Raw genomic sequence first — 17725 nt, forward strand, 5'->3', positions numbered from 1 at the left:
TTTGTCAGGTTTGAGTAGTCTGAAATGGAGACTATGTCCTATGAGAGACCATTCCTGCTTTTACTATCTGAGGCACAGAATCACTGAAAGCCAATCTGAGCTTTTCCTCATAATCAAGTTTTACTTGTTACAGTTAGATGGTGGTGGTGGTGGTGATAAGGGGAGAATTATTCAGGCCAGCTACAATTCTAGCTAAGATGATGCTGCACTTTCAGCTTTACCCTCTTAAAAGAAGAGACACCCAGGCCACCTGTCTGGGCACACCTATAATCTCTTTTCACTCGCCTATGAGTGCTACCCTCACTGCCTTGCCTCTTCTATTGGGGAGCTTCGTGCATTGTGTGTCGAGGCCAAGCTATCTGATTCCTCTTGCCCCTATTTCTAGAATCAGAAAGCAAACAAACCATACAATACTTCCCAATTGTTGAGCCAGATTTTCTTGATGACAAACCCCTGGACAGAAGAGAATGGGCTTCTAGAACAGGGCCTCTGGGAAACTGATTACTCTTGCCCAATTTCATCAGGGAAATGCAAATCAAAACCAATGAGAGATCACTTTGTCAGAATGGCTAAAACCTAGAAGACAATAAATAACAAATGTTGGTGAGGATGTGAAGAAAAGAGAACCCTTGAGCACTCTTGGTGGGAATGCAAATTGGTGCAGCCACTATGGAAAACACGTTCCTCAAAAAATTAAAAATAGAAATATCATACAATCCAGTAATTCCACTACTGGGTATTTTTCCAAAGAAAACAAAAACACTAATTTGAAAAGATATACGCACCCCTATGTTTATTGCAGCATTATTTACAATAGCCAAGATATGGCAGCAACTCAAGTGTCTATCAATAGATAAATGGATAAGGAAGATGTGGTATATATGTACATATACATATATATACATATTGTGTATACATATATATACATATATACACATATACACAATAGGCCATAAAAAAGAATGAGATCTTGCCGTTTGCAACAACATGGATGGACCTAGAGAGTATAATGCTAAGTGAAATAAGTCAGACAGAGGAAAATACCGAATGATTTCCCTCAAATGTGGAATCTAAAAGACAAAACAAATGAACAAAGAAAGAAACAAAGAGACACATAAACAAAAAAAGAACAAACTGGTGGCTACCTTAGGGGAAGAGAGTTAGGGGATGGGTGAAATAAAGGGGATTAAGGGGTAAAAACTTCCAGTTATAAAATAAATAAGTCATGGAGATAAAAAGTACAATGTAGAGGATATAGTCAATAAGATTGTAATAATGTTTGGTGACAGATGGTGACTGCACTTAACAAAGTGAACACTGAGTAACATATAGAATTGTTGAATCAATATGTTGTACACCTGAAACTAATATAACACTGTATGTTAGTCACACTTCAATACAAAGAAAAAGCCCAAAATAATAATAAATAAATCATTACATTTTTCAGGTTAAGTCCTGTTAACCACTACAAAAACATCTTTGATTTTTTTTTAAAGATATTTACAAGCATGCTTAACAAAATGTGAATCCTTAACATGTCAGACTCTAACTGTTCTCTTCATGAGGAAAACTCATAAGGAAAAATCAGTAAGATTCTTATAATTACAGAAAGGATAATTTCTCTCTAGGAGGGACATGATTGTTGTTTAATGGGGAAAAAAAGAGGGAAAAATGCTAGTTTATTTACAAGAGGAAGGGAGCTAGAACAGAAACCAAAGTGGGGTGGGGGGAAGCAACAGGGCAGAGGGTCACACACTCCAATGTCATCCCTCCACTTGACCTGACACTCAAAGGCATCTTTACTCATGAACTTGTGACATGCCTGAGGCAAGTAAAAAGTAACTTTTTGGTAAAGGGGGAAGTTAGTGTCTTGAGTTACACAGGCAGAATGAGCCAACACACCCAGAAGTCAGAGTGTGGAAAGCACAGGAGTGGGGAAAGAGAGAGGCATCTAGAATCAAACTGCCAGGAACCCACTGAAATGTGGTGGCGGGGAAAAGGCTCTGCCCTCTCAGAGCCTATGAGGTGGGGGTTCAAGATCTCCAAGGAACTGTGAGACCCCAACTAACACTTGGGAAGTGGTCTGCTTACAAGAAGCTGACACATGGTGAAGCCACTGTGGAAAACAGTATGGAGCTTCCTCAAAAAGTGAAAAATAGAACTACCCTATGATCCAACAATCACACTACTGGGTATTTACCCAAAGAATATGAAAACACTAATTCAAAGGGATACATGCCCCCCTATGTTTACTGCAGCATTATTTACAATAGCCATGTTATGGAAGCAACGCAAGTGTCCATCGATAGACAAATGGATAAAGAAGAAGTGGTATATATGTACAATGGAATATTATTCAGCCATAAAAAAGAATGAAACCTTGCCATTTGCAACAACATGGATGGAGCTGGGGAGTATAATGCTAAGCAAAAAAAGTCAGTCAGAGAAAGACAAACATCACATGATTTCACTCACATGTGGAATTTAAGAAACAAAACAAATGGGTAAAGGGGGAAAAAGAGAGAGACAAATTAAGAAACAGATTGGTACTTACAGAGAACAAACTGATGGTTACCAGGTGGGTGGGGGGATGGGTGAAATAGGTGATGGGGATTAAGGAGTTAACTTGTGATAAGCACCAGGTGGTCTAGGGAATTGCTGAATCACTATATTATATTATATATGTTTATATAATATGTAGTAATATATTATATAAGTATAATATATAATTTATATATGATGTATAAATAATATATTATTATAAATATAAAATATTTATTATAATTATCATAAATTAAAATATAATTATGAAAATTATTGTTATGACTATAAAAATATAAATAATATATAATATATAACAATAATAAATAATAACTATATTATATACCTGATAATAACACTTAATACAGTTAATACTGTATGTTAACTGGAATTATTTTTTTAATATGAAATTTAATGTCAAACTGGTTTCCATACAACACCCAGTGCTCATCCCAACAGGTGCCCTCCTCAATACCCATCACCCACCCTCCCCTCCCTCCAACCCCCATCAACCCTCAGTTTATTCTCAGTTTTTAAGAGTCTCTTATGGTTTGGCTCTCTCCCTCTCTTTTTTTTTTTCCCCTTCCCCTCCCCCATGGTCGTCTGTTAAGTTTCTCATGATCCACACAAGAGTAAAAACATATGGTATCTGTCTTTCTCTGTATGAATTATTTCACTTAGCATAATACTCTCCAGTTCCATCCACGTTGCTACAAAGGCCCTATTTCATTCTTTCTCATTGCCAAGTAGTATTCCATTGTGTATATAAACCACAATTTCTTTATCCATTCATCAGTTGATGGACATGTAGGCTCTTTCCATTGAAAGAGTTGTTGAAAGTGCTGCTATAAACATTAGGGTACAAGTGCCCCTACGCATCACTTCTGTATCCCTTGGGTAAATTGCTAGCAGTGCTATTGCTGGGTCATAGGGTAGGTCTATTTTTAACTTTTTGAGGAACCTCCACACTGTTTTCCAGAGCGGCTGCACCAGTTTGCATTTGCCACCAACAGCGCAAGACGGTTCCCGTTTCTCCACATTCTGTCCAGCATCTATAGTCTTCTGATCTGTTCATTGTAGCCACTCTGACTGGCGTGAGGTGGTATCTCAGTGCGGTTTTGATTTGTATTTCCCTCATGAGGAGTGACATTGAGCATCTCTTCATGTGCCTGTTGGCCATCTGGTTGTCTTCTTTACAGAAGTGTCTATTCATGTTTTCTGTCCATTTCTTCACTGGATTATTTGTTTTTCGGGTGTGGAGTTTGGTGAGTTCTTTATAGATTTTGGATACTAGCCCTTTGTCCAATAAGTCATTTGCAAATATCTTTTCCCATTCCATTGGTTACCTTTTAGTTTTGTTGATTGTTTCTTCTGCTGTGCAGAAGTTTTTTATCTTGATGAGGTCCCAATAGTTCATTGTTGCTCTTAATTCCCTTGCCTTTGGAGACGTGTCAAGTAAGAAAGTGCTGTGACTGAGGTCAGAGAGGTCTTTTCCTGCTTTCTCCTCTAGGGTTTTGATGGTTTCCTGTCTCACATTCAGGTCCTTTAACCATTTTGAGTTTATTTTTGTGAATGGTGTAAGAAAGTGGTCTAGTTTCATTCTTCTGCATGTTGCTGTCCAGTTCTCCCAGCATGATTTGTTAAAGAGACAGTCTTTTTTCCATTGAATATTCTTTCCTGCTTTGTCAAAGATTAGTTGGCCATACATTTGTGGGTCCAATTCTGGAGTCTCTATTCTATTCCATTGGTCTATGTGTCTGTTTTTTGTGCCAATACCATGCTGTCTTGATGATTACAGCTTTGTAGTAGAGGCTAAAAACTTGAAAAGCCCAAACAAGGGGGCCCCTGGGTGGCTTGGTTGACTGGGTGTCCAACTGTTAGTTTTGGCTCAGGTCATGATCCCAGAGTCATGGGATCAAGCCCTGCATCAGGCTCCACACTGAGGGTAGAACTTGCTTAAGATTCTCTCCCTTTTCCCCTTACCCACTCACTCTCTCAAAACAAACAAAAAGAGAGAAGCTGACACTTGCTTTACCATTTCATCCAAACTTCAAGTCTAAATAATCACCATCAGAACTTTATTAATAGAAGTTTATTATAATATAATAACTTCTATAGCTAATAGAAGTTTATTACATTCCCTCAGAATACTGGGAAGATAGCATTAAAACTCCTATCAAAAACTCCTTATAAATTTTAGTATTGTTTGGGATCTTTGGAAGCTTTTTCTTTCAGCCATTCCATTTCAAAGTTTCTTTCCTGATGTTAAGATTTTGAAGGGAAAACAGATGCTCCCAGCTCCTTCAATAACCTGCCTATCGTTAGTACCTTTCACAGTGTGAAAGTGCATCCTCATTTCTAGCCAGAACTTTTCTGGCCACAATTTTTGCCCCTTATCTCTGGTCTGATCCAGAAGACAGTGAAACAGTCAGCAGATTTCCTGTACGTAGAAATTCTCCCTGTTCATCAATAATCTCATCCTTCTTTTAATTGTTTCAGACCAAATAGTTATAAACCTCCCCTAACCTTCCCCTAACCTTCCCCTGGTTTTTCCAGCACTGGAGGTGTCAGTGCTGTGATCTGTATACAGTCTATCCTCATTACTCCTGGGTTCTGTATTTGTGAATTCCCCTACTCACTAACATTTCTTTGTAACCCCAAATCAGTCTCCAAGGTGCTTCTGTGGTCATCTGCAGACATGTGTAGGGCAGTGAAAATTTTGAGTCGCCCTCCACGCACATTCCCAGATGAAATCAAGGGGACAGTCGGCCTTCTCAGCTTAGCTCTCACACTGTAAACAGGCGTCCTTTTCATAGTCTACACAGTGCCACGTTTTTCACATTTTTGCACTTCTTGTTGGTGATTTCTCTGTTGAAAATGTAAAGTGCTTTCTCATGTTCCTAATGCAAGAAGGCTGGGGTGTGCCTCAGGGAGAAAATGTATGTGTTAGATAAGCTTCATTAATGCTTGAGTTGGTTGTGAGGGCAATGTTAATGACTCAGTAAAATATATTAAATAAGGTGTCTTTAAACAGAAACACACTTAAGAGTGTGTATTGATCAGTTGATTAAAATGTGACTAGAGGGTCACAGGAATCTAATTCTGTATTTCCTCCAGGAGCAATGGTTCAATATTCACTAATTCAGCATTCACAGGCACCTCATAGAACATAACTACCATAAATAACGAGAATCGACTGTAATTCCTATGTTCTCTGCATTCTTAAATATCACAGCTTGGAGCAATACCCTACTAAGGGTATGATTAGTAGTAAACATTGCAACATGTTTTTATTTTTTAATGTTTATTTATTTTTGAAAGACAGACTGCGAGAAGGGGAGGGGCAGAGAGCAAGGATATAGAATCTGAAGCAGCTCCAGGCTCTGAGCTATCAGCACAGAGCCTGACATGGGGCTCAAACTCACAAACCACGAGATCCTGACTGGAGCCAACGTCAGAGGCTTAACCGACTGAGCCACCCAGGCACCCTACATTGCAACATGTTTTAATCCTTTACAGTCATGACTTTCTTGATGCTCAAATTGTCCCATCTTTGGCCAGTGGGAACCCCCTATAAATTTCCTATATCATTTGACATGACCCCATTAACCTTAAACAGATTTCTTGTTTTCTGGCCACAACAGAATGTCCCAGGCTCATCTTGTACATTTCTTGCCCCAGACGTAGAACAATTTATTTTTTCAAGCAGCCTGGCTCCTTTCAGTCTGAAATGAAGTTGAAGGAAGTTGTAAAATGTGGAGGAGAGCTGACCACTGACTCTTGAGGACCCAGAGCTTGGCCACTGCTTCAGTGCTCAGAAGATGAAAGTTTTCTGACAATGTGTGGTGACACCAGAGGTCTCTTGCTCTGATGGCCCCTTCCGTGTGCCCCATCGCTTGTGTAACTAACACTCTCCACGTGTATGTTCCCAGCCAGGGGGGGTCACCTGGCCTGCACTACTCAACTCTGAGAAGAAGAAACCCTAGGTTGGCAAAAAATAAAATTACTCCCTTCCGATGTGGAATGAGAGGGAAGAAACAGAACTTTAGGAAAACCCAGGCTGTGTGCAGTGAGCCCTCTGTTCCAGGACTGAGGGCTCAGTCACTGGCTACGCAGCTTCTCCTCTCAGGGATATTACTTATCTTTCCCATAAATCCGGCTCAGGAGGTCTGCTTGTAATCTGATTTAGATGTGTCATCTTCTGTCAGACACTTTCGAAGAAGTGGGATCACTGGGCTAGACACAAAGAGGAAGACCTGAGGGCGTCGTGCAGAGTAGTTAAGGAAACTAAATTTAGGGGTGCCTGGATGGCTCAGTCGGTTGAGCATCCGACTTCAGCTCAGGTCATGATCTCATGGTTCATGAGTTCGAGCCTCACATCTGGCTCTCTGCTGTCAGTGTGGAGCCCGCTTCAGATCCTCTGTCCTTCTGTCTCTCTGCCCCTCCCTTGCTCGTGCGCGCACGCTCTCTCTCTCAAAAATATATAAACATTAAAAAAAAAAAAAAACTAAACTTAGAACCAAATAAATCTGTGTCTGGACTCTGGTTCTGCCACTAGCAAGTCACATAAATAGAATGTTTAGAAGTTTAAATTAAGAAATACCCTTAAGAGAGGGAAAAGGCAATTCATGAGGTGGGAAAAAATACTTATAGCACATCTAACCAATAAGCAATCAATAGCCAAAGAATGCCCACAATTCAAGTTGAAAAAGACAAACTCAATAGAAAAATTAGCAAAAGACAGGTATTTCATGAACAGAGAGTAACAAAAGATCAAGAAATACATGAACATATGAAAGATGTTCTGCTTAGGAAGGACACAGTGATGTTCTCATCACGTGGCTATTCTGAACTAGCAGCCTTAAAGTCCTGGTAGGTGCTCAAGGTAAGGTAGCAATTACTATGAGTGGAGGCAGCAAAGGACAGGAGCATAACACAGTGATGGGGAAAGCACGTGCTTTCAAATCAGACAAACTTGATTCAAATCCCAGCTCCACCTCTTAGCGAGGTGACCTCCAGCAGGTTACTGACCATTTTTGGGTCGCAGTTTCCTCATCTGTGAAAAGAATATGAAAATTCTTACTTTCACAGAGTTTTAAGGATGAAATGAGATATTGTAAATGACATGCATTAGCATGATGAGTCAACAAATAATGATGATGGTAATTCAAAGGTAAAATGAGGTACCCAGCTGGGAGCCAGCCCTCTCTTTACTCGGCAGAGAATCACGATGGCACCATGCTGGAGTGGGGGTGGGGGAGCATAAATTCTGGGGAAAGTGACAGTTCAATAAATAATTAGGACTGGCTCCTCTTCTATTCCACAAGACAACAGCTCCTCCTGAGGGCCATGATGAAGACAAAGCTCTGGACATCATAGTGAAGAAGCTAAAATAGCTTAGCAATAAAATACTGAAAATGGGGGTAGAGGGGCAGAAATAGCCAAGAAACGTATGAAAAGATGCATTTCCCTGATTATGAATGGGGCAGAGCATCTTTTCACACATTCATGTATTTCTTGATCATTTGTTATCTTGATGTCCGTGAAATACCTTGCCTTTGCTAATTTTTCAATTGAGTTGTCTTTTTCAACTTGAACTGTAGGCATTCTTTGGATACTGATTGTTTATTGGTTAGATATGCTATATATATCTTCTCCCATTTTGTAACTTGCCTTTTCACTCTCTTAAGGTGTTTTTTTTTATTTTAAAAATTCTTTTTTTTTTTAATTTTTTAATGTTCATTTATTTTTGAGAAAGAGAGACAGAGTGGGAGCAGGGGAGGGGCAGAAGGAGAGGGGGACACAGAATCTGAAGCAGGCTCCATCCAGGCTCTGAGCTATCAGCACAGAGCCCTACATGGGACTCGAACTCAGGAACTCAAGGTCATGACCTGCACCAAGATCAGAAGCTTAACCCACTGAGCCACTCAGGCACCCCTATTTTTAAGATTCTGAATTAAAAGTTCTAAATTAATTTTTAATTATTATTTTTCCTTTATGGTTAGCGCTTTTCATGTTCTGTTAAAGAAGTTTTTCCTAAACCAAAGTCATTCTTCTTTATTATCATTTTTTAAATGTTTATTTATTTTATTTAAGAAAGAGAGTGTTTGTGAATGTGAGAATGGGGGAGGAGCAGAGAGAAAGAGAATCTCAAGCAGGCTCTGCTGCTGTTAGCACAGGGGTGGGGTTCAATCTCACGAATCATGAGATCATGACCTGAGACAAAATCAGGAGTTGGATGCTTAATTAACTGAGCCATCCAGGGCGCCCCTTTATTATCATTTAGAAACTTAATTTTTCTGCCTTTATATTTAGGTCTATAATCCATCCAGAGAAGATTTTTCTTATATAAGATAGGGATCAGATTTTGTTGTTTTTCCATATGGATAGTCAAAGCTCCCGGCAGAATTCATTGTTTTTAAAAATCCTTTCTCTGTTGTTATGTAATATCACTTTTTAAACAGATCAAATGTTTACCAATGTGTAGTTCTGTCTCTGCACTCTCTACCATGTTTCACTTGTGTTTATTGGTCTATCTTTGTGCCAACTCCACACCTTGTGCCAATAAATCTTGACATTCAGTAGAGCCAGTCCTTCTAACTTTTCTTCTTCAATATTGTTTTAACTGTATCTGGCTCCTTGCCTTTCCATTTAAATTTTAGAATCAGGATGTTGAGTTCCACAGAAAATCCTGTTGGGATTTTTTTGAGATTGCATTGAATCAACCTGGAATAATGCACATCTTTTTTTTTTTTTTAATTTTTTTTTTTTTAACGTTTATTTATTTTTGAGACAGAGAGAGACAGATCATGAACAGGGGAGGGGCAGAGAGAGAGGGAGACACAGAATCGGAAGCAGGCCCCAGGCTCTGAGCCATCAGCACAGAGCCCGACGCGGGGCTCGAACTCACAGACCGCGAGATCGTGACCTGAGCTGAAGTCGGACGCTTAACCGACTGAGCCACCCAGGCGCCCCTGCACATCTTGACAATACTGAGTCATCCTATCCATGGAGAAGGGATGTCTCTCCATTTAAATGGGTCTCCTTTAGTATCTTTCCATCAAGTTCTTTTATAATTTTCTCCATAAAGGTTTGAACATCCTTTGTTAGATTTCTTCCTAGGCATCTTTTGCTTTTGCTATTATTTTTATAAAGGGCATCTTTCTTAAAATTGTACTCAATTTCTCGGGCATAAACATGCATTTGACTTTCATATTATATATATTTCCTAAACTCTTAGTAATTCTAACAATTTGAAAACCCCAAGTTATTTATCTACAAATTCCATTTCCATACAGATAGTTAGGTCATTTGTAAATAATGACAGGGCTGCCCAGTACATTATACACAACTGTATTGAGCAAAAATACCTGTTTTATTGCAGTGGCTAAACCTTCCAGCAAAAAGGAGGTAACAGAATCTGTCTGGCTCCCAATTTTATTTTTTAATTTTTTTAATTTTATTATTCTTTTTGAGAGAGGATGAGCAGGGAAGAGGTACAGAGAGAGGGAGTGAGAGAATCCCAAGCTGGCTCCACGCTGTTAGGGCAGAGCCTAACGACACAGGGCTCAAACTCGCAAATTGTGAGATCATGACGTGAGCCGAAATCAAGAGTTGGACATAACTGATTGAGCCACCCAGGTGTCCCTGGGTCTTAATTTTAGAGGGAACTTAATCTTAGCTGCTTCACTGTTGAATAGACTTGCTATAGATTTCTATGTTCTGATGTCTTGGGTGTGTTTCTTATAAACTGCTTAGAAGGCTGTTGTTGTTGTTTTTTTAATGCAATCTGAAAACCTTTGTCTTTTAACTGAAGGTTTTAGTCCATTTACATTGATTATGAACATCAATCTCTATTGGATTTATTACTGTCATCTTAACCATAACCTTTCCGTTGGTATTACTTTTTAAATGTTGCTTTTTTCCTCTTTACACCCTTTTAAAAACATATTAAAAGTGTTTTCTCTTTTTTTCTTTCTATTAGTTCAGATGTTATTGACTATTTGTTTTTTTTTTTCTGTGGTTACCCTAAATACTTAACATATGTTTCATCCTGACAAAGCCTGAAGTTGATCAATAGCTTTAGTTTCCTCAAAAACAATATGAATACCATAAGGCACTTTGACTCTAAATATTCTTCTCCCAACTAATCTGTCATTGTTGCTCAGAATTTTAGCTCTATATTGATTTTTCAACCTTAAAAAGTAGAAAATATACTTTTCTAAAACAGTCAATATTTTACACACGTTTACCAATTTCTTTGTTTACTGTTCTTTCTTGAGTCTTAGACTTTTCCTTCTGGAATAATTCTGCTTTTTCCTAAAGTATCTTGTTTAACAACTTCTTTGGTGAGAATCTATTTGTAGTAATCATTCTCAACTTTTATTTGTATAAAATTAACTCTCATTCATGAAATCGTTTTCCTGGGTAATCAGTCCTAGGCTGATTCTCCTTACTATCTTCTGGCTTACATTCTTGCTGAAATCCGCAATCATTCTAATTGGTATCCCTTAATAGGCCATCTGCCTTTTCTCTTTGTGTTTTAGATCACGCTGTCTCTGGTATTCTGCCATATTGCTATGTTGTGTTTGTTTCAACATGTATTTCTGCATCTTTCCTGCTTAGTATTCCTTGGGATTCCTGAATCTGAGGATTGGAGTCACTGATTAACTGTAAAAACTTTCTTAGAATATTAATTCTTTCCATATTTTCTATTATCTTCTTCTGGAACTCCAGTTAGATATATGCTGAACTTACCTTGCTCTAGCCCCCATATAGCTTAACCTTTTTTTCTTTCTTTTTTAAAAATTTCCCATCTCTTTGCTTCTCTGTGTGATATTCTAGGAGATTTCTTCTGACCTCCCTTCCAGTTCACTAATGCTCACTTCAACCTTAATTGGATTCTGGCTTTTTTTTTTTTTTTTTTTTTTAAAGCAGCTATAAAGGACATTTGGGGAACTGAAGAAATTAACATGTGGAGGGGCACCTGGGTGGCTCAGTTGGTTCAATGTCTGACTTTGGCTCAGGTCATGATCTTGCGGTTCATGGGGTTGAGCCCTGCATCAGGCTCTGTGCTGGCAGCTCAGAGCCTGGAGCCTACTTCGGATTCTGTGTCTCCCTCTCTCTCTGCATCTCTCTCTCTCTCTCTCTCAAAAATAAATAAACATTAAAAATTAAAAAAAAAAGAAATTAGCATATGGTTTTAGATTTTAGATAATATTAGAGAATAATAGTTAATTTTCTTAGCAATAATGGCATTCAAGTCAGTAGGAAAGTGCTCTTGTACTTAGGAGATGCCTGCTGTAGCCTAAGTATACCTTTAAGTATTTAGGTGTGGAGTGTCATGACACTGTCAACATTTTTTCAAATGGTTCAGCAAAAAAAAAAAAAAAATAGGATCCATATATACATATATAGATCAGTAAAACAAAGATGGCAAAATGTTAACAATTGTTGAATCTAGATGTAAGCTATATGGGTGTCCATTCTTTAAACTTTTCTGTAAGTTTGAAGTTTTTCATAATATAAAGTAGAAAACTATGAGAGTGGAAATTTACATATTTTAATAGCAGGGCTAAAATATAAAATCAAGGAAATCTAGGATGTAGAACACAAAAATAGGAAAATACAATAAAATTAGAGGAGGTTTAACATCGGATTTTTAGAAGTTTCACGAAAAGGAAGGAAGGAGGTAGGGGAAAGGAAGGGAGTAAGGAGGGAAGGAAGGAAGAAAGGAAGGAAGGAAATAATTGAAAGGGAGAGAAATGTCAAAGAAATAATGTAAGAATATTCCAAAACTGAGGACAAAAGTCTCTATATGGAAAGGAGTCACTGAGTGCTCAGCACCAAGAATTAAAAAAAACAAACAAACAAAAAAACCCCCACCTGATACCAAGGCACATAAATTTGGCCCTAAATTCTTTTAGAGGGAAAAGACAGGTCACATACAAAGGAATATTCATCAGAATTGTACCAGACTTCTCACAACTCCAGATGCTAGAAGCAATGAAATCATGCGTTAAAAATTCTGAAAGGAAAATGCTCTTCAATCTAAAATACCTAGCCAAATTTTCAATCATGAGACAAGTAGAAAACGGAGTTAGATGGGCAAGGACTGAGGCCACTTACCTCCTGTGCACCCTTACCTAGGAAGCTGGAAGTTGTCGGCCAATCCAATCAAGGAGTAAACGAAAGAAGCTTTAGGATCCGGGAAGTGAATGGCACCAGAAGGGCCCAGTCCATCCCAGGCCACTGCTCCAGACCTGGAGGGCGGCCAGCCCGGTCTGTATGGGAGAACGAGGCTGCAGAGGAAGGCCCTGGTGGGAGAGCAATGGAACCACTAGGTTATCTGACGAGTTTAAGTATTTGGAAAACTACTGCTGAGGAAAAGCATTGATCAATACATAGAAAATCAGAAAATTAGAAAGAAGAAGAGGAAAAAAATTCATACAGAAAGGAAATGTAAAACAGCATAGCACTTAGCTGAGAAGCGAACAATAGTTACCTCATCATACTCAAGCAAATACTGAATTTTAATCTTACCAAAATTTATGACATTACTATTTTGGGAAGGTGGTGGGCAGAGCTTCATGTGAGAAGGTTAAATCTCATTGGCCAAAATAGGAACTCTGCTGATACCTTCTAAAAGCAATAAATTAAAAAGTAAGAATATACGATGTTTTTTAGAAATATAGAGGTAAATACGAAAAGAAATTGCTACAAGAATTGAAAGTGGCTGTCTCTGAGGAGAGGGATTTGCAGGGCAAGAGACTCCTATTCCTCTATGTATCCTTTGTACTGACTTTATTAAACTTTGTTCATGTATAAACAGAATAAAATATAATTATTTCACAAAAGACCCGACCTCAGAAATTATTGTGAGTGCCCTGTAATGCTAATGTCATGGTTTCAAACCCTGGGAGACGTAAGAATCTCCTGGGTGCTTCTTTAGAGTGAAGAGTCCCAGACCCCTACCAAGAATATTTACATCCTTAAGTCTAAGGTGAATCCTGGGAATCTGCATTTTAAACCGGCATCCCAGGCAATTCTGATGCAGGTAGTCCAAAGCCCACACTTGGAAAAGCCCACAGGAGATGCAGGCTGGCAGGAGCCAGTGACTGGGTGGGGACAGCGCCCTGCTAGTGGGCAGCCTGCCAGGCCCGAGTGTCCACCTGCTATCAGCTCCCAGCTCTCACACTGAGTTGCCCACTGAAGCATGGGGAGGCTTTGAAAAAGCGGGGCTTCCTTGTGAATATAATTCCGACAAACACATTTCTCCTTCCTTCCCCACCCACATTCTCTGCCTCAAAGATTCTGAAGTTGTAATGGATGTCTGTTTGTTACCACGGGGCCTACTCTACCAGGGCCAAGTTACCTACCCTTCCTAAATGGCCCTAAATGGCCAGTCAAGGTCTTTGGGGGGATGGGGCAGGGACATCAGGAGAATGAAGGCTTCATTAACCTCAGACAATGGCTTGGAGCAGATTCCTTCTATGCATTCAGCAGCCTGTATAGGATTAGTGTATACAGCATATTTCGAAGGCCCCATGCTATATCCCATTGGCCGCCAGTGTCAAAGGCATGAATGCCTTTTGTTGAGGCAGGGTAAGCCTCTCGGTAACTATATTTTTTCCCTTTAAAGAAGGAATCCCAGCAAGGCTGATGGAAGTACCCTAAAGGTCTACAAGCCATTGAGGCCTGTCCTGGGCTGTTCTGGCTCTCTCGCTCCCCTTGCTGGCTCCCGGACGGGCATGGTGTTGCCCCTTGACCGTGGGCTCAGGGGCCTCCAGCCAAAGCTGCTGACTCTGACCACGGCCTTTCTCTGGACTGTGTTCATTTGCATCGCGCTGCTGAGGGTGGAGGAGCTATATAGGCTCCGGCCCATTCATGGGAGGATTAGGCCTGGACTGAGGGCGCAGTGGGAGAGAGGCCGCAGTGAAGGTCCAGTTCCACTCCCTGAGCGGTCACCATGCCCTACCTGCTGCCAGGATTTTTCTGTGACCGCGTGATCCGGGAGAGGGACAGGAGAAATGGAGAGGGCACCGTCTCACAGCCCCTCAAGTATGAGGGGCAGGATTTTGTTGTTCTCAGACGACGGTGCCTTGCTGAGAAGTGCCTCTTTGAAGACCGTGTGTTCCCAGCAGGTGTTCAGGCCCTGGGCTCCCATGAGCTGAGCCAGAAAACCAAGATGAAGGCCATCACGTGGAAAAGGCCAAAGGTAGGGATGGGAGGGACAGGGCTTCAGGAGACAGCTCTTGGGGACAGGAGGTCAAGTGGTCCAGGGCCAGAGGCATGGATCCACGATCTGAGCAAGTGGCTTATCAAGGTTCTCTTCCCCATGTGCCCCCAGAACACCTTTCTGGTTCCTCTTGAAATGGTAGGTGTTATTTTCTATTCCTGAACTAGAGATTGTTATAACCCTTTTAGAGGTCCTGAGCCTGTAAATATTAAGAGAGCTAATGCGCTGGCTTTATTCAGAGTTAAACAGTAAGGCATAATTGATTATCAAGGCTTCTTGAGAGCAGGTATTCTGGGGATGGGAAAGTGGAGTGGCTGAGAGCACTGCGGCTCACAGTTTCAAGGAGAGTTCCATGAAAAGTGGTGAACAGTTAAGAAACAGGAGGCTGTGGGAAGCTAGAGATGCCTTCTGAACCTTTCGCCTAAGGCTGGCTCATCAGGGACATGCCGCTTCTGTTTAAACAGAAAGGTCTGTGCTGACCAGCCAGACTTCTTACAATGCAATGTGGTGCGTCCACATTTAGGACTATGTATTTTCTCAGAGAACGGACTCCTTCATCACTATGTGATACAACTCTTTATGTCTAATATTCTTTGTTACGAAGTCTGCTTTGTCTGAAATTAACACAATGACTCCACCTTGCTTTTGATTAACATTAGCATGGTGCATCCTTCTCTAGTTTCTTGTAGACAACATATAGTTGGGTCTCTTTTTTTATCCATGCTCACAATCTCTATCTTTTAATTGGTGTATTTAGACCATTCTCATTTAGGTGATTATGAAATAGCTGGATTCCTATCCACCATGTTTGTAACTGTTTTCTAATCTGTGAGAACTGTTCTTTGTTTCTCCCCCTCCCCTTTTCTGCCTTTTCCAGTAATTTAATATTCTGTATGAGACAATTTTATGTTCTCTCTTAATTGTATCAATTGCATTTTTTAATGTTAATGGTTATGCTACAGTTTCCAATATACACTTCCAACTAATATAATTCTACCTTCAAATAACACTATGCTATTATATATGTAGTCTAACACCTTATAATAGAAAATGTCCAATTCCCCCCTTCCTTCCTTCCTTCATTTCATCTATCCACATGCTATAATTACTCAACACATTGTAATTATTAGTACTTTAAACAAAGTTATCTTTCAATTAAGAATAAGAAAAATAAAAGTTTTATTCTACCTTCATTTATTCCTTCTCTGATGCTCTTCCTTTCTTTACGTAGGTCAAGGTTTCTGACCTATATCATTTTCCTTCTCCCTGAAGCACTTCTTTTTAACACTTCTTGCAGGGCAAGTCTATTGGCAATAAATTCTCTCCGGTTTCATTTTTCTGAGGAAGTCTTTATTTCTCCCTCGGTTTTGAAAGATAATTTCTTGCATATAGAATTCTAGCTTGATGGGATTTTCTTTAATCAATTTAAATATTTCTATCCAGTCTTTCTTGCTTGCATGGCTTCTGAAGTCTGCTATAATTATCTTCATTTCTCTATAGGAAATGGATTTGTCCCCTGTTGACTTCTTTCAAGATTTTTTTTTTTTTGTCTTTGGTTATCTGCAGTTTGACTATGACATGCCTAAGCGTAGTAGTTTTGTGTTGTTGTATTTTGCTAGTATTTATGCCAGTTCATGTTCTTTGAGCTTCCTGGATCTGTGATTTGATATCTGTCATTAATTTGAGAAAGTTCTTGGCCATTATTACTTCAAATGTTTCTTCTGCTCTGTTCTTTTCCTTTGATATTCCAATTATCCATAGGTATAACACATGTATAAGTTTTCCCATGGTTTTTGGATGTTTTGCTCTGGGTTTTTGTGGGTTTTTTGGTTTTGGGGGTTTTTTTTCATTGTTTGCTCTCTTTGCATTTCACTTTGGGAAGTTCCTATTGTCTTACCTCCGACCTCACTGATTTTTCCCTTGTCTATGTCCAGCTTGTGGATGAGCCCATCCGATACATGTTATCGTGTTTTTTCATTTACATCATTTCTTTTTTATTCTTTCTCAGACTTTCCACCTCCTTGCTTATATGACCCATCTTTTCTTGCTCATAATCTACTTTTTCTGTCATACTCCTTTATGTACTCATCATAGTTATTACTAATGATTCCTGCCTGGTAATTTCAATATCTGTGTCATATCAGAATCTAGTTCTGATGCTTGCTTTCTCTGTTCAGACTGTTTTTGCTTGCCTTTTGGCACCCTTTATAATTTTTTGCTGAAAGCCAGACATGTTGTTTTGGGCAATAAGAACTGAGATAAATAAGTTTTGGTGATAAGATTTATGTTAAGCTGACCAGGAGTTGTGCTGTGATTAATACTTCCTATAGCTGCAGGTGTCAGAGACTTCAAATTCCTCTAGTATTTTTGTTTTACCCCCATATTGCCCTCCTCTTGCCTTCAGGTTTCCTAAGCACTCCCCCTCAGTGTGTGCACCTTGAAGATCTTTAGCTGTAAGTCGCTGTTATTATACTGAAGCCCTGTTCATGCACTGTTAAGGTGGAGAAGGGAAATGTTCATTAATGTAATGACTAAATCTCCATCTTTTAATGGGCCTAGGTCTCTGGGCTCTGGCCTTCATACACATTTCCCCATTGGCATAGCATTTTTCCCTTCTTAGGTGAGAAAGGAAGGGGAGTTTCCCAGAGGGGGCTGTATGGGGAGCAATGCCCTTCCCCCAACTTAGGTAAAACTCCGGAAAAGGCTTTGTAGATCTTTCTTAGATCTTCACCACGAGAACTTGGTGGGATTTTCAGAGGTAAAAACCATGAACGTATGTAAGAAGGGGGGAAGATAGTCCCAAGACTGTAGCCTCCAGAAATTTCTCACACTCATGCTAGTCCACACTCAGCTTCTGGAAATTCATCAAAATTACCAGTTGCTTGTTCCCACCGCTTTATGGCTCCAGCAGTTTCCGCTCCCGACAAGCAGATCTTGGCTGTAACT

At 39.7% G+C, this 17725-nt stretch overlaps 1 protein-coding gene across 4 annotated transcripts in view; it reads left to right on the forward strand.

Annotated features, from left to right (window-relative positions):
* Nucleotides 1–17725, forward strand: part of CAPN3 (calpain 3) — a 50372-nt gene that overhangs the window by 2936 nt on the left and 29711 nt on the right. Inside the window, exon 1 of one of the 4 annotated variants that reach the window (XM_040492404.1) lies at nt 14419–14758. The exons of 2 other annotated variants lie outside the window; for them this stretch is intronic. In XM_040492404.1, coding sequence (XP_040348338.1) covers nt 14510–14758 — 249 coding nt within the window. In that variant the 5' untranslated portion in view covers nt 14419–14509. Of the gene's footprint in view, nt 1–14418; nt 14759–17725 lie in introns of those variants that run through there. One more of the 4 variants, XM_040492402.1, reaches the window with a different exon arrangement.

This window comes from Herpailurus yagouaroundi, unplaced genomic scaffold (genome assembly GCF_014898765.1).
Source record: "Herpailurus yagouaroundi ecotype Mexico unplaced genomic scaffold, PumYag 184, whole genome shotgun sequence".
NCBI lineage: Eukaryota > Metazoa > Chordata > Mammalia > Carnivora > Felidae > Herpailurus > Herpailurus yagouaroundi.